Raw genomic sequence first — 25,685 nt, 5'->3', positions numbered from 1 at the left:
GTCCAGTGTGGCATATATTTAAGAGATTTTTAAGGCAGATTTTTACTATATGCTGTTTTCACCTTGTGTACTGACTGCAGACCCTTATTCCCAGGTGTGCTACATAACTCCACTGTAATTAGGTTTTAGTAATGAAAGCATGGAGATGTGAAGACTTCATTACAGCTGAAGTCAATCAATACTTAACAAAAAACTTTTTTGAATACATTATATATGTCTATGGTACAAAATTCATAAGGTGCAAAAAGGAGTACACAGTAAGGAAAAAAAAGTCTCACTTCTCTTTAGCTCCAGCTACTCAACCACATTCTTGTGTAGCTTTCATATATGTGTGTGTGTGCTATACACATTATTCTGCACCTTGATTTTTTTTATGTAAAATATGACATGGTCATCTTTCATATCAGTTTCCAAAGAACTCTCATGTTTTTTGAAGAGATAATTTAAAAGATGCACGCTGATTTATTATATGTGCCATAATTTGTGAAACCAGTCTGGGCTGTTACAGATAGAGGCTATTTCCAGTCTTTTGCTGTTATACATAATGCTGTAAAAAATAACTTGACGTGTATGTCATTTCATATGTGGAGGAGTATATCTTCAGGACAGATTCCTGGGAGTGTCACTGGATAGGTGCTTTAAAAAATCTGATAGACATTGCCACGTTGTCCTCCAGTCACATGGCAACAATTTACACTCTCGCAGGCTTTGCTTGAGAGTACTCTTATTTCCTGACACTCTCAAGGTTTTACATTGGTTTTAAGCTGGTTGCATTTAAAGTTGTTCTCTCTTTTCCCCCATAACTTTTTATTATGAAGAATTTCATATATATAAAAGTTGGGGGGAAAAGCAGTACAACAAACACCTGTATACTCTCCCCACCTAGACTCAACAGTTAACATTTTGCTGTATTTGGATCATTTGTCTGCTCCCCTCCTTGGTCGTCCCTTCGTCCGTTCCCTCCCTTCTTCCTCTGTCCCTCTCCTCCCCTTTCTGTCCTTCTCTCCCCAAATAAGTACCCTTTTTTGTTGTTAAACAATTTGAAAGTAAGTTGCAAACATGATACCCCATCCTCTAAACATTTCAGCATGTATCTCTTAAGATAGTCTCTCTCTAAAAGCAAGCGTGCATACACACACACACCATGTATATAGTATACATCTCCATATATAACCAAATATTAAATATACTCATATGTATTTTATACATATATAAAGCCACAATACTATTTTTATATCTAAGAAAATGAAAGTAATTCCATAATATAATAACAAATATTCAGTTCAATATTTTAAAAAACACCCCCTCTTTAAAAAAAAAAACCAAGTTCCAAATAAAACACACCTTTTGTATTTGGTTGTAGATGTCTTTTAAATTTCTTTTTGTTTTAACTGTCCCTCTGCCCTTTTCCCTCTCCTGGAATTGACTTTTTTTTTTTTAAGAGTCCAGCTCAGTTAGTTGTCCTGTAGCGTGTGCAGCATTCTTCACTTGTCTGAATATTTCTTCATGGTGTTACTTAACTCGTTTCTCTAGCTCCTATACTTGCTGTAAACTGGAAGTTATGTGAGAGGCTTGATTGCAGCCCATTTAATAAGAGTGACAAGAATGCTTCATCATAGGTGAAGTGTACTTTGCATTGAGTCATGTCGGGAGGCACTTAATGATAGGTTATCCCATTATGAGCTATGCTAATTTTGATCCCTTGACTAAGGTGGCAGCAGCCAGATCTCTCCATTAAGGTACAGTTTTATCCCCTATTATTACAAAGGACTATGGGATAATATTTTGGCACCTTGTAAATATCCTGTTCCATTACAGCCTTTCACCCAGTGGTTTTAGCATCCTGAGCCTGAAATCAGTTATTACAATGTAAGTTACAGAATTGTGGTTTTCTGTCGTTTCGTCTATATTTGTTAGCTAGCATTCACAGAGGCCATCTCATTTCTCCTCCTTCCTTTTGTGTGTCACCGTACTCTCATGGATTTTACTTATTCACTGTGTTAACAATTACAATCTTTATTGATGTTCAGATTTGGCTAATGAGAGCCCCTTCAAGATAGCTCCTGCTTCCTTTTTAACATGAGCCCATCAGTTTTGGTGTGTTTCTTGGTTTTCTACTTTTCCCTGCATATCAGGAATCAACCATTTCTCCAAGAAGCTCTGGTTCCTTTTAGTGGGGAATGGTGTTTAGAAACAAAATCAATACTGGTGGGTTGTTGTTGCTTCTAGACCTTTTCAGTGGACAGACCTAAGACGTATATTTAAAATGAACCATGTGTTCATGTTAGTTCTGATTAATATTACAGGGATATTTTTCTGAACCTTGTTAGCCTTTTGATTTTCAAAATCTAAGGGATCATACTGTGTAATGGCCGTCTATTTGAGGTACTAATTGTTATGCAAATAGGCAGATAAATAGCTTTATTCATTTATTATTGAGCATGTAATCGAACAGGTACTGTTTGGTAATGTGGGGAATACAGAACAGAATCAGATGTGTACCTTGCTTCCAGAATCTTACAGTCTTTTACGTAAAAAAGTATAGTTTAATGTGAGAACTGCTAAGGATCATGAGAGGTGGACATACGTTGTGTGGGAGCTAGAAAAGAAAGGAAATCTCATAAAGGAAATTTTTAAAAAGTTACCCTTTGGGGCTTGAGCAAAAATTAGACATGGATGTGGATGTGTTGGGGCAGAGGAGGAATATCATGGCAAAGGTAACCAAATGAACAGTAGCTGGGAGGCAGTGGTGTGTATTGTCTGTTGGGAGTAAGTAGTTCTGTGGATTGTTGGAGTGTAGTTTGTGTGAAGGGATTGAGGTAGATAAATTTGTAAAGAGATTATAACCAAATCTTGGGTCATCCTTTAGGTTATAAGTTACAGACAAGTAGCCTGTAGATAGAGATCCACAGATGTATTTTATTTGATCTGCATAGATTTTTAAAAATTAGACATTTCATATCAAAACACTCTGGTTTTGCCTGAAAACTGGAGCTGAGTAGTGGCTGCCTTTTTGAGTCAAGTCTTGTACTTTCCTGGTCACCATAGCTCCTGTAAGGCCTTCTTTACTTTTGAGCTTGTCATCCCTGGAGGAGAGGAAGGGTGAGGGTAGTGGGTGTGGTTTGAGATGAGAGATGACCTGAAAGTTTGAGCAAAATCTGTGCTTTAGAAAGATCACTCTGGCAGTCAGTTTGGAGGATGCAGTGGAGCAGGGAGACCAATTAATAGACTGTTGTAATGTTCCAGGGAAGAAATCACAAGATAGTAACAGATGGTGTGGAAGAGGAGGAGATGAGACATTTTAAATGTAGAATGGGTAGATTGTATTGATAGATATGAGTATGTATGTGCATGTATTGAAGAGAATGTAAATCAGACTCTCTTAAAACATGAAGTCCTGTCTCTAAAAAGCTTTGCATTCATAAATCAGTTATGAATTAACTGATTGTGAATGAATTAATTATAGTTTCTGGAACTTAACCACATATTTTTTAATCTGTTGGTTAATTTTGGAAGACAGCAGTAATAGTTTCATGCGTTGCCACTGTGTTTAGTTTTGCAATATGCAAATAACGTGCTTCAACAAAGTCTAACTCTGACATGGCTTTATTTCTGAAAGTTGTTTATAAAGTGAATATTTATATTATGATTTTAAAAGTCACTTTCCTTATAATTGTGGAGCTAAACTTTCAAGCAAAAATATTAGCAATGCTAGTACTTATTTTCAGAATGTTGGCTGCTTGTATTTAATTTTCCCCACAATCTCTGCAAGAACTTAATCAAAAGGATAGTGAATCAACAAGGGACTGACTGTACTGTAGACTTGAAATTACACCTTTATTAAAACCATATATACTGGTAATAATAATAATAAGTATTTTGGACATCTTCCCTGTCTGGTTAGGGCATGACTTTATCCAGTCCCATTTCCAGTGCCATTACTCCAGATATTTAGTAGCACCACCAGCTCAGATAATCTGAGGGAGGTGGACATGAAGAACATGTAACTGAGTAGACTGGGAATGAGAGTGACTCACACTGACAGAGGCCACACCTGGATACTGTGTAAAAAGCATCCAGCTTCAAGGGATGAACAAAGATAGATTAAAGGGCATTTGCATATATATATATTTTTTGCTTTTAACTTACATACAGTATAGAACACAAATATTAAGTGTACAGCTTAATGATTTTTTTTACATGTATGTATACTACACTGTGTAACTACTACCCAAATCAAGATAGAAAACATGCTAGAGCCACTTGAGGGCTCTTTTGTCTGTGCCTCACCCAGTCAATAGACCCTCCCAAAGGTCTATTCTGGCCTCTTTTATTATAGGTTAGTTATGGCTGTTTTTGGGTTTTATATAAATGGAGTTATATAGCATATATATGTACTCTTGTGTTCCCCCTCCCCCATTACTGTATCCGTGAAATTCATCCATTTTGTTGTGTATTTTTCCCTCCGTGCATTATTCCATTGTATATATAGTCCATGATTCATTTATTTTACTGTTGATAAATTAGTTGGTTTGTTTCCAATTTTTGGCTGTTATTGTGAATAACACTTCTAAGGTGGACATAAACACTTGGTTCTCTCAGTTATAAAAACCCCAGAGTGGAATTACTGGGTCAGAGGATAGACATATGTTTAGTTTCAGTAGATTCTGCTCAACTGTTTTCCAAGCACTTATGACAATTTAGACACCTACCTATAATGTGGAGAGTTCCAGTTATCTCTTGGCTTTGCCAATCCTTTTCATTTTAGCCATTCTGATGAGCGTGTACTGGTATCTATTTTGTAGTTTTGGGGGTTTTTTGTTTAATCAGCTTATTGATGTATAGTTTACATGCAATAAAATGTACTCATTTCAAGTATACTGTTTGAGTTTTGAAAACTATATATACTCATGTAACCACTACCACAATCAAGATATAGAACATTTCTACCAAAAAAAACCTTCCCTCATTACCCTTTGGAGTCCCCTCAACAGCATCCTCGGCCTCAGATAACTTGCTTTCTATTACTGTAGATCAGTTGTGCGTGTTCTAGAATTTCATACAGATGGGATGGGTACAGCATGCGTATACTGCACGTACTCTTAGTCTGTTTGGCTTATCTTGCCTAACGTGTTTTTGAGATTCATTCTTGTATCAGTTGTTTGTGCCTTTTCATTGCTTAGCAGTGTTACATTATACAAGTATACACAGTTTTGCTTATCCATTCGCCAGCTGATGAATATCTGGGTTGTTTCCAGTGTTTGGCTATTACGAATAAAGCTTGCGTGAACATTTATGTTCAAGTTTTAGTTTGGACATTTCTTTTCTCTTGTGTATACCTAGGAGTGGAATTGCTGGGGTAGAGTGTAGATGTATGTTTAGTTTTTCAAGAAACTGCCAGATCTTTTCACAAAGAGGCTGTACATTCTTAGAGTTCCTCTGACCGTGTATGAGAATTCCAGTTGCTCTACATCCTCATCAGCACTTGACATTGTCATTCAGTTTTAGCCATTCTAATAGTTGTGAAATAGTATCTCATTGTGGTTTTATTTTACATTTCCCTAACGACTAATGATGTTGAGCATTTTTTTCTTGTGCCCATTGACCATTTAGCTATCTTGTTTAGAGAAATGCTTATTCAAATCTTTTGACCCTTTAAAAAAATTGAGTTGTCTTTTTACTTACTGATTTGTGGGAATTCTTCATTATAGTCTGGAAACGAGTTCTTTGTCAGACATACATATTGCAGACACCTCCTGTTCTGTGGCTTGCATTTCCAATGTCTTAATATTGTCTTTTGATGGGCAGAAGGTCTTCATACTAATGAAGTCTAATTAATCAATTTTTTCTTACATAGTTACTAGTTTTTGTGTCCTGTTTATGAAATTTTTGCCTACTCTAAGGTCTTAAAGATACTCTGTGCCTTCTTCTAGAAGCGGTATGTTTTTACCATCTCAAAATAATTGTTTTTTATGGTTGAGATAGGGATCAAGATTCATTTTTACTTCCCATGGTTACCCAATTAGCCCAGTACTGTTATTTACACATACGTTAAAAAACTGTTGAAAAAATGTTGAGTAAGAAACTTATATTTTCTTTTTACAGAAGTAATTTATATTTATTATAGGAAAATTGCAAATAAAAATTATGTAAAATAAGAAACAAAAAGAATAAAAAGTTCCACTGATAACTGCTGTTAATATTTGGTATACTTCTCTGCCTTCATATACATATTTTTTTCTTATATGTTTCATATTTGTTTTTCACACATAAAATTATTTTTCAAACTGCCTTTAAAACTCAGCAATATTTGTGACATCTTTCTGAACCATCATACATTTCTTTATAACATTTTGAAGGGGTGCCAAATATGCATGAATATGCAAAGGATAAATAGTTAAACCACTCCTTTATTAGACATTTAAGTTATTTCTAATTTATAGCAACTTAAAGGTGGTGCTCTTTCTTGAAGTTTAATCTTTGAACAAATCTGTGAGTATTACCTTGGGGTAAGTTCTAAGAGGTAGAATTGTTGAGTCAAAGAGTGTACACAAAAAATGTGCATGTGTATTTTATATAGCCAAAGGTTTTACCCACTTTCTGTTATTTATATGAACATGACATATCAAACTGACCATAGTCTATGAAAGTGCTCTTTTCTCCATGTTTATGCCATTTTAAGGTATTAATAATTTTTTAAAATCCCAATTTGGTTAAAGAATTTAAATTTTTATTTTTTTAAATTACTAGTGATATTGGACATATATGTCTTAGGTTTGTGGCTATTTATGTTTCTTTCGTGAAGAAAGGGAAGTATGTAGATTAGCTGTCTTCTCTGCTGATTCTAGATCCAGGTGCTTTTGGGGAGTAGCAGAAGGAAGTCACCTGGGTGAGGAACTTCTGAGTTTGTTGTGGCTGGGGCAGTGCTGCCCTTTTGTGATTGAAATGACCATTTTTGTTTGAAGCCAGCTGCAGGAGTATCTGCTTTATTCAGCAGACTGTCTGCGGCAAGCTTAAGCCAGGTCACTGCTCTGGCTTGCCCCCCTGGCTGCTGGTGCTCTTTATGAAGCACGTTAGGATCCGTCTCGACTGGCCTCACTGACAGCTTCAGGGACACTCCCTCCTACTAGCTTTTGCTGCTTTGACCTAGGAAGTGAGGTTCTGCTGGGAATTCTTCTACTTTTCAGGTAGACTTTTCTTTGTTTATGTGCAGTGAACCCCTGTTTCCAGTCCAGTTTTTTCTCTATTATATTTAATAGAAATTCCTTATATTTGTGGAGAGCACCCTAGCCAGGTTTCCAGTGCCATTGTCTTTTACTTTGATATTCCTTTGATGATTTCAGTTGCACAGTCAGAAACCGCAGCCTTGGCACCTCTGTCTTCCTCCTGAGTCTTGTCTGTTTTTGCTCTTTTTCACCTCAGCTTTCCATACTTCAGTCACAGTGATTTTCCCCCACCCCTTCCTCCAGTGCACCAGATTCTGTCTTGACCTAACAAGCATTAACATCTATTATCTGTTATCAGGGAGGCTTCACCCTTAACTCCTTTCTTGCCCATTTAACCTCTGCTTGTCCTTTAGAGCTGAGTTCAAGCATCAATTCCTCAGGGATTGTGTCTGGGCCCCCATGTACCCCCCTACAGGTTAGATTCCCTTTGTCATATTATTACAGCATTCAGTTCTTTTTCTTCACAGCTGTTAACATAATTGTAATTGATAAACGTATTGCGTAATCCCCCACTAGAGTCAGCTTCTTTATTAAGAAGGTAACCTCCATGGGGACAAGGATCACGTCTGTCATGTCCTATTCAGTTCATAGCATATTCCCAGCATCTAGCACAGTGCATGCCATACAATTGCCCAGTTGATTGAATGAAGGAATAAATTTAGGAGGGCAAATAAGAATTAACCATCTTGTATCAGAAGTTTATATGTACTTTTAAAATGAATACATTCACTCCATTGCTTGGTGTTTTCTGTTTCACTATCATCTCTTAGTTTTAAATGACTTGGTCATGAAAATTAAGCTGTTGGCATCAGTAACTCCTTTCAGAAGATCAAAACGCATCCCTTCTCTCCCTCTCTGCCTCTAAACCAGACATTGACTTCTGATCTGTCCAGATAGTAATACTACAGCTGTCATTTTGAAGGATTTGTCAGCTGCTGTAAACTGCTAACCTTTCGTTTCCTCCCCCCTCCCTTTTTTTTTCGTGTGTGTGTGTGTGTGTGTGTGTGTGAGTGTGTGAGATTAATAGGATCACTATTACTGGGAGTTGCTTCCTTAGGTCAAGTAAATTTAGTAAATGCTGCACGTAATCTCCTCCTCTTAGAAATTCACTTGGTAATTGTCATTTTAATAATATGTTTCCCAGTATTTCCCAAACTTTCTGACCCCAGAATTCCTCTCCTCCTTTATTTTGGTTCAAAACTGATACAACCCAAGGCTCTTTACTATTTTTGTGTATTTCACCCCAACTTCTTTTATTCACCAAGGGTTCTCTTATCACCCTGCCAAAGTAAGGAGGGAGGGAACTAACACTCGTTAAATGCCAGATTTACATCTACGATTCCTTTTAATCTTCACCGTAACCTTGAAAGATAGGCTTATTTTCCACATTTTAGCATGTGAGGAAATGGAGACTGGAGAAGAGAATTATTTTTTTGCTCAAGGTCACATAGTGATTCTTTCCCTCTCTTTCTTTCTCTTGTCCTCCCTCCCTCCCTCCCTCCTTTCCTTCCTCCCTTCCTTCCTTTTTATCTCTACAAAACCTTGTGCTCTTTCCCATCCCTGCCTGGGGTAAGAAAAGAAAAACTCTTCTGATTATTTTAGATTCCGCACCTCTAGGTATCACCTTAGTTTGAGGAGTGTTAGGTGGCAGCTTGGGACTCTTAAAAGTGCCAGAGACTCTGGAGCAGCAGAGTTTCCAGGTTGTAGGTGGGCAGCAGCAGATTGTCAGTATTTGGGGAGATTGAGAAGAACAGGGGAAACCTTGCCTGCCCCTGCCCAAATTGCCTCTGTAAGCCCTCATGCTTCCTTTGCTCCCTCATTCTGTGCTTAACTCATTCTCCCCAGTTCCAGTCTTTTCTCCTTTGTTGGAGTTCTGTTGATAGATTGGCTTTTTATCAATAGTGCAGTAGTTAATATTTATTGAGTGCCTGCTTTGGATGTAGCAGGTGCTGTACTCCTTGAAACAGCTGGCTTGCTTAAGGTCACATAGTGTGAATCTAGAATCTTAACCTACCTCTGCCTAAGTGTTTTTTTTTAGTCTTAACAAATTTTTTCCTAAGGGAAATCCACCCTAAGCAATGAAAATCTGTGAAATCATGGGTTTGATGTGCTCGCTGTATATTTTTTATAATGTATTTAAATTAAATGTATAGCTATTAAACATTAAAAACACCCTTACTGGGCTTCCCTGGTGGCGCAGTGGTTGAGAGTCCGCCTGCCGATGTAGGGGACACGGGTTCGTGCCCTGGTCTGGGAGGATCCCACATGCCGCGGAGCGGCTGGGTCCGTGAGCCATGGCCGCTGAGTCAGCGCGTCCGGAGCCTGTGTCCCGCAACAACAGTGAGAGGCCCGCGTATCGCAAAAACAAACAAACAAACAAACAAACAAAAAAAACACCCTTACGTGTCACCAGAAATCACCTTGAATACTAAACCTTGGGAAACATTGCTGTAGCCTACCCTTTTAACTTTATTCATTCATCCATCCATGAATAGTTCAGTATGTATCTGTAAAAGATGTGCACTTAAAAAACTGATAAAAACACACACATATAGAGCACATAGTTCCATTATTATACCTAAAAAATTAACAATAATTCCTTCATATCAAATAGTGTTTATATTTGCTTAATTGTCTCACAAATAATTTTTAAATTAATCGCCCTTACTTTTTAGAACAGTTTTAGATTTGCAAAACAATTGAGCAGGTAGTACAGAATTGTCATATACACCCTCTTCCCCTGCATAGTGTTCTCCATTATTAACATCTTACATAAGCGTGGTCATGGGCTGCTATTGACGCATTATTATTAACTATAGTCCATAGTGTATTCAGCTGTCTTTAGTTTTTACCTCATGTCTTTATTCTGCTCCAGGATTTCATCCAGGATCCCACCTTACATTCAGTTGCCATGTGTTCTTAGGCTCCTCTTGGCTGTGTCATTTTCTCAGACTTTGTTTTTGATGACCTTGACAGTTTTTTGGAGCACTGGTCAGGTATATTGTATTGCCCTCTGTTGGAATTTGTCTTGTTTTTCTCATAAAGTCTCTTAGTAGTTGGTTTTTCCAATTCAGGAGACAGAGTTGGTTCACACATTGCATATAGTTAATAGTCTCTCAAATCTCTTTTAATCTATAAAAATTGCCTCTCCCATCTTTTTTTCTTGCTGTGTATTTATGGAAGAAACTGGATTGGTCATTTGTTCTGTGTAACTTCCCCAAATTTGGATTTTGCTAATTATGTTCTTATTAGGTCTACATATTCTGATCTCATTTGTATTTCTTATAAATTGGTAATCACATCCAGAGGTTTGTTAGATTTAAGTTTAGTTTGTTTCTCTATCAATTAACAAAATAAAACAAAAATCAAAACTCATGCTATGTCCACTGTGCTATGGTGCTTTCTTACTTTTGTGATATTCTCTCTCCTTTCCAAGTAAGTGATTCTTGAAGAAATACAGAACTTCTTTGCATTTGCATTTTTCTGAGTTAAAAACTGCATAATTTATTGACAGCTGATAGAGAAGCAGTAACCTGGCTGCAGGAATATCCACATGTCGTTGTCAATTTTGCCAAGGACAGTGATGACACATTTTATGGTATTGACGATCAGTATTAGAGTTTTATTCCTATAGTTTTTAAAATTTTCAACTTTTTTCTTTTTCTCAGTTCAGAAATGTAATGACTTTTGCTATTGTTGGTATATACTTAAACCTTACTTTATTTCAAAAAAAAAAAAAAGAATTTGAGTGATTACAATGACCCATACAGTGTAGGAAGATAAAAACAAAATAAGTGGATAAGTGAAGATGAAAGGAAAAAATAAATGTAGTAAAATAAGGTAAAGGAAGAGTTAAAGTTACACAAAAATGCATAGAATAAGGTTAGTTGTTACAGGAGGGGCACAGGTTAGGCGCTGCTTGTAATAGTAATATTCTGTGTCTGTAGCAGTTTGCAGGACTTTTGTAATCTTAGATGATAAATATATTCCTTGCTCTAAGGTTATTTATTTATTTGGTGTGCTTGTACTTGGTACTACCAACCTCATTGCTTATTTGGAATTAAATGCCTGTAAAGCAGTGGGTCAGCTTTCTCAGTATTGGGTGTCAGAGCTCCTTGGAGAATCAGGACTCGTTTTTTCTGTTGTACTTTCTTTCTGCATTCTTCTTAGTGTTTAGTTTACCCCGTTACATATTTTTTTCTTTGTCTAGTATCTGTGTTATAGCAGGAATGGGATATTCTTCGAACATTTAGTTTTGAATACTTTTAGTAGAATAAAATGACTTCCTAGGAAAATAAAAATAAATTTAAGAATGTTTCATCTGCAGAATATTCTTTGTCTTTAAGACCGTGGCCATGTCAAATACGTTTTTGGCTTTTGCCTGTTTTATTTGAACTAAATATTTAAGGTTTGTTATGATTTTTTTCCAGCATAAGGTAGCAGAAAACCCAACTCAAAACTGGTTTAAGCTGAAACAGAGAATTTATAATTTGAAAAATCCAGAGGTAGTGTGGATTCAGCTTTATTCCTCAGAGTGAATGTAGTACCTCCTAGAACCAGCTGTCCCTTGTGGTAGCATGAGGGCAGTTCCAGCTTTCATCCTCTTATGTTCACGCTCAGTGGGGAAAGAGATTTCTTGTGGCTCCTGTAGAAATCCTGGATTCAACTTGGAGTATGTGCTTATTCCCGAGTATGTGCTTATTCACCTAATCACACTGTGATTAGATGATGTAGTCAAAAAACAAGCGTCCACCATCAGCCCTTTAAAATTACAACATTACATTCTTCTCTAGCCTCTGAATCAAATTATTGCTTTGCATGTAACCTTCTGGACTTTACATGTTAATTATTTGATAAATTAGCAAATATTTATTGAATTCCTACTCTGTACAAGCGCTGTGAGGACCTGAAAGCATTACATTGTAAATTGGTAAATTGTCTTATTAATTGCTTGTATTACTTTATTTTTTATAAATTATTTTGGAAATACAACACTTTATTTGGAAATAAAGTACAAATTTTATAGGAAAGTTTAGTACTTTGTGTTTTCCTGTGGTTTATAGACCAATTTTTGGTTTTTGAGTTTGATTATTTTCAAAGTAAAAGTAAAAATCACCCTTTCAACCTTTTTTTGCTCACATCCCAATCTTGGTAGCTGTTTTTTTGTTTTGGGGGGTTGTTGTGTTTTTTTTTGCGGTACACGGGCCTCTCACTGTTGTGGCCTCTCCCGTTGCGGAGCGCAGACTCAGCGGCCATGGCTCACAGGCCCAGCCGCTCCGCGGCATGTGGGATCTTCCCGGACCGGGGCACGAACACGTGTCCCCTGCATCGGCAGGCGGACTCTCAACCACTGCGCCACCAGGGAAGCCCCTTGGTAGCTGTTTTTATTGTTTCTCTTTAGACTTTTAATTCGTCGATTAAAAGAAATGTGGATCATGGAATATTTTTTTTTCGTCTTAAATGCAGCAAAAAAATGCCCGCATGAGATTTGTCTTCTGATCCTCCTCTCAATTCTCTATTTTCTCAGAGTTAATAAAAAATTTATTATGATGGTGACATCTCTGTTCCGTGCTTTGTAGAACATCTTGACTGACCACTTATAGCTGTCATACATAAAGTTATTAAAACAATGGAGCTTAATAGTGTTTTTGACAAAGAAGTCCAGTATCTCTTAAATTGATATTGGGCCTTTACATCTTGACTTCATTACTTCCTTTGTGTGAGAACTTCCAGAGTGTTGTAGTCTACCTGTGTTCATATGTACTCCTGCACAAAGGTCTGTAACGTATAGGTTGACCTTATCGTAGCATGTGTCTCGCAGCAATTATCTGCTGTTGAGACTAGGTGCTTTCAAGGGGGTACATACCAAAAGCACCTCGTGAGATATTTAGAAGACCTGGGCTATAAAAACATTTTAAGAAGATGGACAAAATGCTCTCTATAAGGTCCCTTTCAGCTCCAGAATTTAATGAAATCTCTGGCTTCAAGAGGTAAGAACTCACCGTACCCAATTGCCTGCAGGAAACAGTGTGAAGGGAATCAAAGAAAACCTTGCTGTGCAGCAAGCAGCAGGAATCCTTACTAAGGCAGTCCTAGCCCCCGGCTGAAAGACAGATTCGTTTGTTCTTAGAGCCCAGTGGATTGTGAGGCACAAAACTTCATTCTTATTTGAAACCAAGGTCTGCTTAGGATATGAGAACAATGGGGATTATATGAGAAAGTAGAGCAAATGCAAAGTTTACTATACATTTAATTAAGGGTTGATAAATCCCTGTATATCTATTAGCTTGGACCACTCACTTTCATGCTATTCCTAGCTTAAAGAAGCAAACTTTTGATTACGATCTTTTTCTAGATCCATCGCTGTGTGTGTGTGTGTGTGTGTGTGTGTGTGTGTGTGTGTGTATAAAATTTTAAACATTGAGACTCTACTAACTTGGAATATGTGTTTCTTTGGAATGGGAGCTGGTTAGGTCTCTGAGAATAAATGGATATTCGAGAAATGAGCAGTGTTTAGAAACTATTAGAGGGCTTGTTTAAATGGTGCAAGGTTTGATTTCAAAAGATTTCTTAGCAGGACCAACTTTCGTTCGATAGGTACAGTGAGACAGGAAGTATGTTAGATAGTGGAAGCTTTGAAAGTCTTTGGAAGTGATTTTTAAAATACCATTAGTTAGTGGAGGTTGAGTTTTAATACTCTTGAAAGCAGTGAAACTGCATTTCTTTGAAGTATTTTATACTTCAGGAATTTAGCCATTTATCTCCCTTTAGTGAACTGGGAAATAATATAGCTTTATTTCCAGAAATAATTTTGATACCAGAATATTTGGTTTTCAGAATTCTTGTGTTGTCTGTTGAAGCATTTAGTATACTGGCATGTTCAGTAAACTTTTTGAATGAATAATCAGTTTAAATGAAAGAGTTAAAGTAGGATTATGATGTGGTCTGACTATAATTGTCAGACCTATTGAGAGTAGATGCAGTAACATTCCTTAAGGCATCTTTCTGAAAGTGATATTTCTTCCTAGAAAAAATGAGAGTGTTCATTATATTAGGGGAAAAAAAGTTTCCTCTTTCTTTGTGTTCTAATTTTTTTTTTTTTTGGCTATGCTGAGCGGCTTGCGAGGTCTTAGTTCCCTGGCCAGGGATCGAACCTGTGCCCCCTGCAGTGGAAGCATGGAGTCCTAACCACAAGACTGCCAGGAAATAAACTCTAATGTTCTTTTTAAAACATGATAAACTTTGCACTCTCTTACATGAAAGTAGGGTAAGAATTTTGGTTCAGTACTGATATGATAGGGCAGTCAGATCTTGTTGTGTAGGCACTTCCAGAAATTCTCTGATTAAAGCTTTTTGGCTTGTGAGAGTTGGTAGAAGGATGAGGAAGGGGTGCCGCCAGCACCTGTGTCTGGAATGGTAAAGAAGGGGAGGTTGGACTGACTCAGGGTGGGGCTGGTGCCCAGGTATAGATAATGAGAGCAGATGTCTCTTGGTGCTCAGATGATGTCTACAAAACAAGGTGAGTTTTCAGTTCTTGCACCCTGGAATTCTTTTCAGGTGTCATGCAGTGTGGAGTATGGATTGTCAGATGTTTAGAAGTGGTAGCCTCCTAAGACAACACGGTTGTTGAAGAGTTTTCTGTGGCTGGGTATTCTCAGCTATTAGGGTAATGTCTTTGTCACCTCAGAGTGCAGCCAAACTCTGGTAGCTAGCCTAACCCCACCTGCTCTCCACATTCATTGGAGCATGGGCCTGAACCAAGGGAAAAGTTGCTAGGACCAGAACCCCAAGTAATAGTGTGGAAATGCCACTTTGTTTTGAGGTGGCCTGGAGGAGAAAGGGGTGAGAAACTTGAATACTATATTGCCAGTTTTATATTGGCTGCATCTGAAAAACTATGGTAGACAAAAAGAGTAAAAAATCACCTGTATTTAATTCTGTATCCTATATGTGCTTTTTTTTTTTTTTTTTTTTTTGCGGTACGCGGGCCTCTCACTGTTGTGGCCTCTCCCGTTGCGGAGCACAGGCTCTGGACGCGCAGGCTCAGCAGCCATGGCTCACGGGCCCAGCCGCTCTGCGGCATGTGGGATCTTCCCGGACCGGGGCACGAACCCGTGTCCCCTGCATCGGCAGGCGGACTCTCAACCACTGCACCACCAGGGAAGCCCCTATGTGTGTTTTATTAAATAAAATGAGATCATAATATAATGTAAGTCCTGATTTTGTAGGCTTTATTCACTTAAGTTTTCTTGAACTTATTTCATTGTATTGTAACTTCCTTTTCTTATGTAACTTACTTCTAGGTCAGTAAATATACTCTTATAAAAATGATTTTTATTTGGTGGAAACATAATATTCTATCTTCTGGATGATCTGTAATTTATTTAACCAGTCTATTGTTGGGCATTTTTTCCTTTGCTGTTATGACAGTCATGTGATGAACATCTTCTTAGCTATATTTTTGGACATATCTTTATTTTTTCCTGTATTATAATTCCCTACATATGAAATTGCTGAATCAATGATGTGCATTTTTTTCAAGTCTTGAGTATGTATTGATAAGTTGCACACGAGAGGTTGTACCAGTTACGCTCCCATCAGCAGTATAGATGAGTGACAAGCAGATAAAATTTGAAAGTAAATCAGAGGAAAATTGCTGCTTTAGGGAGTTTAATGTCTAACAAAGGAAGTGACAGGGAGTATAATTCAGGGAAGAAAGTAGGGATTTTGGAGTCAGAGTTGCAAGTCTGCTACTTTTGACCTCTGGCAAGTGGTTTGATGTCTCTGATCCTTAGTTTCTTCCTCTTTAAAACTAAGATACCTGTCTGTCCAGAGGTGGTGTGACAGTTAATGAGATCACGATAGCTGTACAGTGTCTAGCACATAGTAGGCACTCTGAAAACACAAATTTGCATCTCCTTCCCAAATTATCCTTTTTTGTAAATTTCATTTACATTTTTTATTGAAAATGATATTAAATTTATAGTTTATTGGTCTCCCCTAGTCCTGAAAAATGTTCCTAATTGGAACAGAGATGCTAACTGCCTAAAGGCTCAGATGTACTTAATTTAACTGTTGTTTACTTCTCTGCTGTCTCAGGATTTGTGGATCTTGGATAAACCCCATTGGGATTGGGTTCAAACTGATCTGACCTGGAGCTTGCTAGGGGAATCTGTTCCTTATTGGCAGCTGAACCTCAGACAGGTCCTGGTACAACTGAGGACCCATGTGGCTATGCCGGAAATAGATTATTGTGTTACATCCTGTTCTCTGTCATGCTGCTTCGAATAGAGATTCTGCTTCCCCCTTCATACATCTAATCCTTCCTCTCTCCAGCTTCTGTTAGAGTGCTGAAAAAACATAGTGACAGTTTGGAGTGGTAGTTGTGAAGTGGACAAGGATGATTTTTTTTTCATTTGAAATTACTCAGGAATAAGCTGTTACCGTTTTGATGCTCACTGCTGTTTCTGAAGGTCACTAGGTAAAATATTTTTCTAGCACTCAGCATTTTAACTCATTTTAAACCACAGGTATTTGAGATAGACTCAATTAATTCTTGGGAAAAGAATTTGTTTTTATTTAAATTGTCAGTTACTATTTGTAACTTATAACAACTTATATAACTAGTTATATAATTAAACAAAAATAAAGCATCACTTAAAATTATACAATGTAGTATTAAAATATTATTATAAGTACTAGATGTTACATGTCACATGGTTACTGTCAAATTCTGTTATAATAAAATACCATTATAAGGAAATGTAAACCTTTCACACATTGAGGCATGGACCAGTGTTCGGTTCTTTAAAACACTTTGGAAAATAGCTTTAAACTATGAATTAACAAAAGTTAATCAGGTTGTAGAATTCATAATGCTACAACCTGATTATTATGGTTCTTAGTTTTAAAAACAATACAGTTATTTGGTGAGAGTTTGCTATTTCTTGTAGGCTGCCATCAAACATTATAAGAGCAGAAACCTACATTGTGACTCTTAGAAGACACTTTTTTTTTTTTTTTTTTGGCGGTACGCGGGCCTCTGACTGCTGTGGCCTCTCCCGTTGGGGAGCACAGGCTCTGGACGCGCAGGCTCAGCGGCCATTTCTCACGGGCCCAGCCGCTCCGCGGCACGTGGGATCCTCCCAGACCGGGGCATGAACCCGTGTCCCCTGCATCAGCAGGCGGACTCTCAATCACTGTGCCACCAGGGAAGCCCCAGAAAGACACTTTTAAAAGCTTTGTGGCTCTGTTTTCATTACAACTACTGCAGCTTCTTGAAAAGCAACAGTCTGAGAATTCAGACACAGTAGGATAGTTCCTAATTTGGATTAACTTTAATTCTTGCTTTATTTGCTTTGAGATGAGGACAGCCTCCAGCAGAAACTGAATGGATACTCTATAGCTGTCACATCTAGGTTTAGAGGGCTGGAGTTTCATACTCTCCTTGAGCCCACCTACTGTATCATTCTTCAGAACCAAGTCCCCACTCCTGGATAGAGATTCCCAGTGGAGAGCGTGTTATCGCCAAGTGATTACTATGAAATAGATCTTTTCTCTCATTCCTTCTGTATTTGGTAGCTCCCATTTCATTATCATGGCACTCTTTGTATTATGGTGGGAGTTTTATTGGAAAAAAATTGACTTTAGACATGTACTTCCAAAGGTAAGTGTTGGCCCTTGTTTCTACTCTTTGTAGCCCAGCTGAAAGAAATTTGCATTAGTTGTAAAATAAAAATGAGGGGCTGTCTTTAGTCTCTCTAATAGACTTATCTTTCTAACTTCTCTTTAACATGCTTCACTCCAGCTGCCAAAGGTCATTCCTCTGCTTAAAAGTTTAATAGTTGTCTCATCATTGTCTCTAGCAATGGTTTGAATGTTAAAGTTTTTGATGTCTCATTTGAAGGAGTTAAACCATCCTAAACACTCTTATTTCACAATATTTATAAAAACATATACAGTTTTTGTATACTGTTTATTACTTCCTTTCTTTATCATTGGGTTACTATTGAGCCAACTTCTTTTTTCTCTATTCTTGCATGTGGCAAATGTTCCCCACATGTTCTAGAGAACAGCATCTTTTTTCTTTGATGCTTGCTTGAATCGGCTTGACTTTGGCTTGATATTATGCTTTATCTCCTACTTCTCTTAGTCTAAGAACCTCGCCCCCACCCTTGCCAGTGTGTTGCATGACCTGCTTCTGTTCCTCTGACACATATTGTTGAAGCAGTAGGTATACTGAGTTGCAGGGAAAAACAAAATCTCATACACGTTGATAAAATATTGGACCGCACACCTGGGAAGGATTGGCTGTTAACTGGTGAGCTATAGCACGCAGCCGAAGAGCTGTTTTCCTACAGGATGAAGTCTCAAGTTCGATAGAATGGTATAAGGGAGTCCTCTGTGATTTGGCCCCTCTCTATCAGGCTTTCCTCATCTCACACTTAGATACTTTAGTCATGCTAAATTAATTGCAGATACTTGAATAGGACTGCCATTTCTTAGCTATTTGGCTTTGCTTAATGCTGTTTATTCTGCCGGAAATGTGTCTCTCTCTCTTTTTCCCTTGGCTGCCTCCTACTCATCCTTTATGGCTTAGTTTAGGCATTTTCCTCCTTTGGGTGTGTTAAGAGACTCTGTGTGTGTGTGTGTGTGTGTGTGTGTGTGTGTGTGTGTGTGTGTGTATTTACATGGCACATTCTCAAAATTCCCTCCTGTAAGCTGCTGGAGGAAAGAGAGAATGTCTTCATTGCGTTTCTGTCTGCAGATATAAGGTCAGGTAAGTTTTTTGTTGAATGGAATAGTATTTAAGCCCCTCAACTTGGTTATCTCAATCGTGATGATAGAAGAAGCTGGTAATGGTTCTGTGGAAAGAAACAAATTAGGATTTATAGGGCATTATTTCTAAATCAGAGTGACATTAGAGAGACGATTAACATAAAATACCTCTTTGAGTAGCTTTTAAAAGAATTGCCTCTTTGAGAAGGAATCAGGGCAAGATATTCAAAACAATTCCATCTAGACACAGACCAAAGTTAGCTTTTGTGAGTTATTCTTAAAACTAGCCAATCAGAGGCAAGGTGCCTGCAGCCACTTTTCCCTTTTGATTTGTGGTTCCTATGGCAATAGGAAGAGAGCCTAGGACATTTCCCTCCTACCTCTTTTAATAACTTTTTGCTTTTGAAAAATGCCAAAAGCTATTATTCTTTTTGTCTTATAGTGTTTCTCAGCATGGTGGCCCTGATTTTCGTTTTTGATTATACAGTGGGTATGACAAAATTAATAAACACTATCAGTTTCCTTGATTAATGTTATTTTCTTTGGCTATAGAACATACAAATATAATCAGTCTAATTGGGTATTTGCTGTTAATGTTAGAATCCCCTGTGAATCATTTCCTGTTCTCTGTGAACAACCCTAAATTAGAATATTGGTCATTACAAGTAGCTAAATGTGAAATTAAAACAAACATTTCTTAGGGGTTTTCTACCCCTGAAAGGCCTCTCTTAAGCATCTCCATTGTGATCCCTCTGGGTTTCTCTTGAGCTCCAGGCTGAAGTCTCAAGAGGAAAGAGGCTTAGTTTGTATTGTTGTTAGCTTAATACGTAGGTCAATAAGTGTTTGTTAAAATTGGTAAATACCCACGGTATCAGGGTAAGTTCTTCAGACATATTTTAACAATGAGATAGTGTTTCAGAAGTTTAAAGATAGACCACTGTTAGCTTTAAAAAAAGAAAAAAGAAAAAGATAATAGTCTGCACTGTGATTATAGCTTATATGAAGAAATCTTTACATTATTCAGTTAAAGAGTGATGGATAATAGTTGTTCCACAATAGTCAACATGGATTTTCAACCAGGTCCCTAAGTTTAAAATTAGCAGCGTTAAGAATCAATTACTGCTTGTGGTCAGAGCTGTATTTTAATGCTCTTAGGTTGATAAATATGGAACTTTTATGTTTAGCTGTTATTTTCAAATTAGATCAATGTCCTCTTGGACCATTAGACCTAAGAGGAGCCTTATTTAGATGAGCAGGTGTAGACTTTATTTAAAGATGGATGTATTTCCTAGAGTGGCATTTTCTTTTGAGTAAAGACTATTTTTCAGCACTGTGGTTGGTTGTTTAGCTTCAGGGTAATTGAGTGTGAAAGTAGGGCAGTTCTAATACTTGTTATGAACACTGGCATCACTCTCTTTACCCCAAAGTATCTTCCATGGACGTTATAAAGATAAGTTTGGAAACTGGACCCTCAAAGGGTCCTTTAAAAGTCTTTTTCTGGATATACACGTTCAATATCAAGTTTTAAAAAATACTTGTAATAAACGTTTAATATTTTGAAATTAAGTTCTCAGAAGTTTTTCTTTATGTTGTTTTCCATATTCTTGTAAGTATTAATTCGATCATTAGATGATTAGGAAACCTTGGGAAGATCATTACTTTTCTTCTTTGGGCTTTAGTTTCTTCACTTCTGAAATCAGGGGTGGAAGTTTGAACTAATTGGTCTTCCAGTTTCCACAGTCTATGATTCTTCGATTTATTGAATGTGGAAATTGGTCCTTTTTTTAAGTTCTGGATCTCAAGTTACTAGCAGAATCTAATCAGGGTACAGTACGTTATGCCTTCATGGTTTTTACCCTTTGAGGCAAATACATGTTAAACCTTGCAGAGGGAATCTGTTTTTAGTGAATAAATGAAAATTGATTTGCAGATGAGCTTTGGCACTAATTTGGTATTAGTTGCTGAGTACAAGTATAATCCTTAAACTCTATTCTCAGATCTGAGTGATTCTGTGATTTGGATAACTACAAAGATTCCAAAAAAGAAACCTAACTTGAGCTATGAGGATGTTGGAAGTTTATTTAAATTAAATAATGTGTGTAATCTGTGTATACATACGTAATGTGTTTGGGCCTTTTCTCTGCCCTAAACATTTTGCTAGGTATCTCTGGATAGAGAGAGTTTGTTGTAGTAAAAAGAAAACATGTTTGCTTAGAGTCAGACAGGATTAACTTGTAGTCCTAATTCTGCCATCAATTAGCCCTTTTTTTCTTGTACCTTGGACAAGTTGCTGTTTCAACAAATCAAGCTCTCCTTTCCTGATCTTTGGTTTCCTCATCTGTACAATGGAATAATACTTGTCTTACAAGGTTTTTTGTGAGGGTTTACTATGTCAGCTGTCTAGCATATAACAAGAGCTTGATAAATGGCAGCTATTTTCATTATATTATACGAACATTTATTCAGCATCTTTTATGGCACTCTATGAAAGTGTTGGAGTGGCAAAATATGTGTGACTGGAGTATCAGTGATATACTTTACTGTATTGGCTATGGGAAGCTTTGAAATGAAAGCACACTATTGGAAATGTGTGGCATGTTATCGTTACTGAAAACCTCCTCTGTTTTTTTATTCCATTTGAGTCCTCTGGTTTGGCCTCTCACTGTTGTGGCCTCTCCCGTTGCGGAGCACAGGCTCTGGACACGCAGGCTCAGCGGCCATGGCTCACGGGCCCAGCCGCTCTGCGGCATGTGGGATCTTCCCGGACCGGGGCACGAACCCGTGTCCCCTGCATCGGCAGGCGGACTCTCAACCACTGCGCCACCAGGGAAGCCCTGGTTTTGTGTTCTTTAAATACCTTTTCTAAATAATCTCAATACTCTAGTTACATTATAGGTGAGATATAACTAGAAAGTACAGATGCTGGATAGGAAGGAATCGGGTCTGATTTCAAGCATAGTGGACTTTGTTTATATTATAGCTGGGGTAACCATAGAATTTATCTACCAAACCAGAACACTTTGAGAGTGAAAGTTATGCTGGGACAAGTGTAAACCTGGACTGTCCCAGGAAAGTGAGTATATTTAACCATCCTAATTATAGCTAGAATAAACAAGTTTATGAGGTTGGGCCTGAGGCTTCTGCAGTATTTTGGTTGAACCCAAACACCCACCTTCAGGTTTGTTTTTTGTGTTTGTTTTTTTTTTTTGGCATGATTATTGATTTTGCCAGAGTAAATTAATTGACCTTAGGTCTGAAAAAGTACTTGTTGAATACCATAAATAATCTAATGGTTTAAAAAATACTAGCCATAATGCATATGTTTATATTTTACTTTTTTTCTTAATTCCCTTAAAACCAGCAAGCTCTTGAAAGAGGAATGGGAATGGGTAAATGAAAGAAGCTTTTAATTCTTACTTGTGTCAAATGAACTTTGTAAGCAAAGTCCAAAATGAAAATCATGATTATTCTAAAGTTTTTTCCTTTGGGAAGGCAGAGATATGGATGACACTCAAAATCAGATGCGTTTTTATCAGCTCTTTTATTTCCTGTATCTATCAATCAGTCTGTCGCTTATCTTTCTTGTTCTTTTTGCCTTATGTCTCTAGGTCTCCTGTAATTTTATTTAGGGATGTGCAAAACTGTACCCAGATGATAAAATTTCAGGTGATCAATGATAATAGAGGCATCATAGTCTTGTGGAATGAATGTGGGTTTTAATAGCAGCCATCAAGGTTTGAAATTCTGACTCTCCCCTCCTTTGCTGTTTGTCCTTGTGCAAATGACTTACCTCTGAGCCTCAGTTTCCTGACGCTGTGGTGCGGGAATTAGAGAACACATTTAAAGTGCCTGGCACATGGTAGGTGATGTAATGATAGCAATTATAATTACATGACATAGACCAAAAACCACTACTTTTATGAAGCTAGAGTGTCGATCTCACCATAATCTTGTTTTGCACTCAAACTTTACAGTTCCCTTTAGTGGTTTTCATTTAAACATTCTTTCTCTCCCTCTTGATTCTGTTCACTGTATCCTGAGGAGTTAGTGGTTGGCAGCAGAAACCTCCTTTCCGTAGGACAGAAAGTGGGCCCTTTCCCAAGGTTTCAGTAAGTTTTGTTGGACTACCACCCCTGACCTCCAAGCTGCCAAGGGTGCACCCCCCGCCCAACTAACATTCAAGTTGCCTGTGTGAAGGAGTGATTTGTTGCGGCCTCTAACTGCTTCTTCTTCTCTTCCTTCCTTTTTGTCATCCTGCAGTGTTCTGTGCCAAGGTCTTTGTGGCTAGGCTGCGCCAACCTGGTAGAGAGCATGTGCGCACTGAGTTGCCTGCAGAGCATGCCCAGTGTCAGATGTCTCCAGGTGCCTCTCTTCTTTCTTGTTGTAAATGTGTTTTTTACGTATACCATGAACATTTGTTGAAACTTGCAGTAGTGTGTTTAATCCAATGTTAAGTCTGCTAAATGTTCTGTGTAACCCTCTGCTTTCCTCCAGCCTGGGTGCCCCACATGGAGGAGTTCATGCCAGGAGGGGCCCTTCTGAGCAAATGGGTCTTTGGATGGGCCCTGTTGTGCTCCTCTTTTTCTGCTCCTGCTTTTTATCCCCCCAACCCCCACCTTGAAGCTGTGATTCTCATGTTTAATAGCTGTGCATGTACCCAAACAACCTTGACATTTTCCATTTGGCTACTTTCAACAGTTCTTTGTTGAGTTGGGAGGATTTCATAATTCAAGTGGTGATTTTTCTATTTTGAAACTCATCTTTTTGGCTTGCTTTCTCTCCCTCCTTCCATAAAGGAGTGGAGAAAGAATCACTAATGGTACAAAGCCTCAAATTGAAGCTTATAAAGATCACAGCTTTATGCTGGCAATAACTATCAGTTTGGGCCACCTCCCACACCTGTCCTTAGGGTCCACCCAGTTTTCCAGGCCGAGGCTGGCAGAGAATTCCACAGATAAAAGTAAAACTCTTTTGGGGTGTGGGAGGGGTTGCTCCAGAAAAAAGCTATTAGCAGGAGTGCAGCTGGACTGACCTCACTTGTTGGGATGGATTGTAAGAGAGCCAAGGCAGAAAACATTGTGACTTTATTGGGGAAGCTCTGTTTAGAGAAAGCATGAATTTAATTTAGTATGGTTTCAGTAGCAGTATTCAGTTTTCATCACTGTATATTCCAGACAGTTTGATATATCTTTAAAAAGCAATATTGAATTCCTGGCATCCTGTTGAGACTGCTCTGTTTTAGGAAAACACTGTAGAATCAGGAAATGAATTAGAGGGATATTATTGATGGTGTGGGTGAGTTTACTGTTCTCAAGGTTATCTTTCTATTCATGTTTACAGTCTTTAAGTGGAGCTGGGGGGGCCAGGAAGGAGAAGAGTTTCCTTCATATTGGGATCATGCTTTTTATTTACTTATGAGCAAACATTCTGAGCAGCATTGGTGTGGTTATTGATTCAGATTGCTTTCTTTAGAAAACTGTGCTGGAACCTCACTAACACAGTTAACTAGAGAGTGAATTTAATGTAAGATCCAGCTGTCTTAGGGTCAGTATAAAAACTTAGGTTACAACTCTTAGGGTCCAGGGATTGGGTGTTTCAGCGATGCTGCAGGGTAATGTATGTTTATCCTTGGAAAAGCGGCTTCCCTGCATGTGATGTATCTTTAACAAAAATGTTCTTGCAATAGCAGACATTATTGCATGTGTTCTCCTTGGTGCTAAATAATGGATATTTGCATTATAGTAATAGTGTACATCTTTGTCTCTATTTCTCTGAAGATGCTTACTTGAATGTTACAGTTTGCTTTTTAGTGGACTGATCCAGTTTTTTTTTCCAGAAATTTAAGCAGGCGAAGAATTGTAGTTGTTAATGAGGTCTGGACGAGCAGATTATTTTTATTGCATTCAGTTAAAAGCAATTGACTGATGGAAGGCATTATTCAATATATTTTAGTAACAGTATTGTGAATTCTCTGGAGGTGGGGTGAGTGGGAGGAAATATGGGTTCCTACCTTGTTGAAAATGGAAACCCAAACGTGTTAAAAATTCTTCTTTGACTCATCTCTCCAAGTGAAAATCATTTAAGAGAAAAAATGTAAACTTTGCCTTGATTGGACCTTGAAATAAGGTGAAATATTGAATGATAGTCACTGAAATGTGAATGGAACAGATATTGTCTTCAGAGGTGTATTTGGGAGTTTCACATACTTAGGTTTTCATTTTCTTTAGTTTATGATAGAGTATGCAGCACAGTAAAGTGAAATATGTGCTCAGCTGATTGGGATTAGCAAATCATTGCTCTATTTTGTTCCATTTGTGAATGGAAAGTAAACATATGTATATGAACCCAGAAGACTTCCTTTCTCTCTACCCCTTGGTTTTACATATTATTTTAACACTAGTGTTCCTCCTCCCTACCTCCAGTATCCAAACAAGTGCTAAAACTTAGTGATTAAAATTTAATTTGGGTATGGGCTTTTTCAAAGAATGCCTGTTGTTTATATGCTACATCTTAGGTTTATCACAAAGATGACTTTTGCTTCACATTGCATGCCTCTCAGCAAGCCCATGTTAAGAAGAGAAGGAACAGGCTACCCAAAGAGCCTGGTTGACTTTGCTGGGGCTCTGGAGTTGCATGAAAGGGCCTCCTTTAAAATTGCCACATTGGACCCATGAACAGTTG

At 37.8% G+C, this 25,685-nt stretch overlaps 1 protein-coding gene across 8 annotated transcripts in view; it reads left to right on the top strand.

Annotated features, from left to right (window-relative positions):
- FBXW11 (F-box and WD repeat domain containing 11) overlaps positions 1–25,685 on the top strand; it is a 132,121-nt gene that overhangs the window by 13,453 nt on the left and 92,983 nt on the right. For 5 of the 8 annotated variants that reach the window (XM_019945883.2, XM_019945871.3, XM_073802795.1 and 2 more), the window contains one exon: positions 23,265–23,366. The exons of the other annotated variants lie outside the window; for them this stretch is intronic. In XM_019945883.2, the coding sequence (XP_019801442.1) occupies positions 23,265–23,366 (102 nt within the window). The remainder of the gene's footprint in view (positions 1–23,264; positions 23,367–25,685) is intronic. 8 annotated transcript variants of the gene reach the window in all.

The sequence above is a fragment of the Tursiops truncatus genome, chromosome 3 (assembly GCF_011762595.2).
Source record: "Tursiops truncatus isolate mTurTru1 chromosome 3, mTurTru1.mat.Y, whole genome shotgun sequence".
Lineage (NCBI taxonomy): Eukaryota > Metazoa > Chordata > Mammalia > Artiodactyla > Delphinidae > Tursiops > Tursiops truncatus.
Note: the sequence above shows the minus strand (reverse complement) of the source record. Positions and strands in the feature narration are given on the sequence as shown.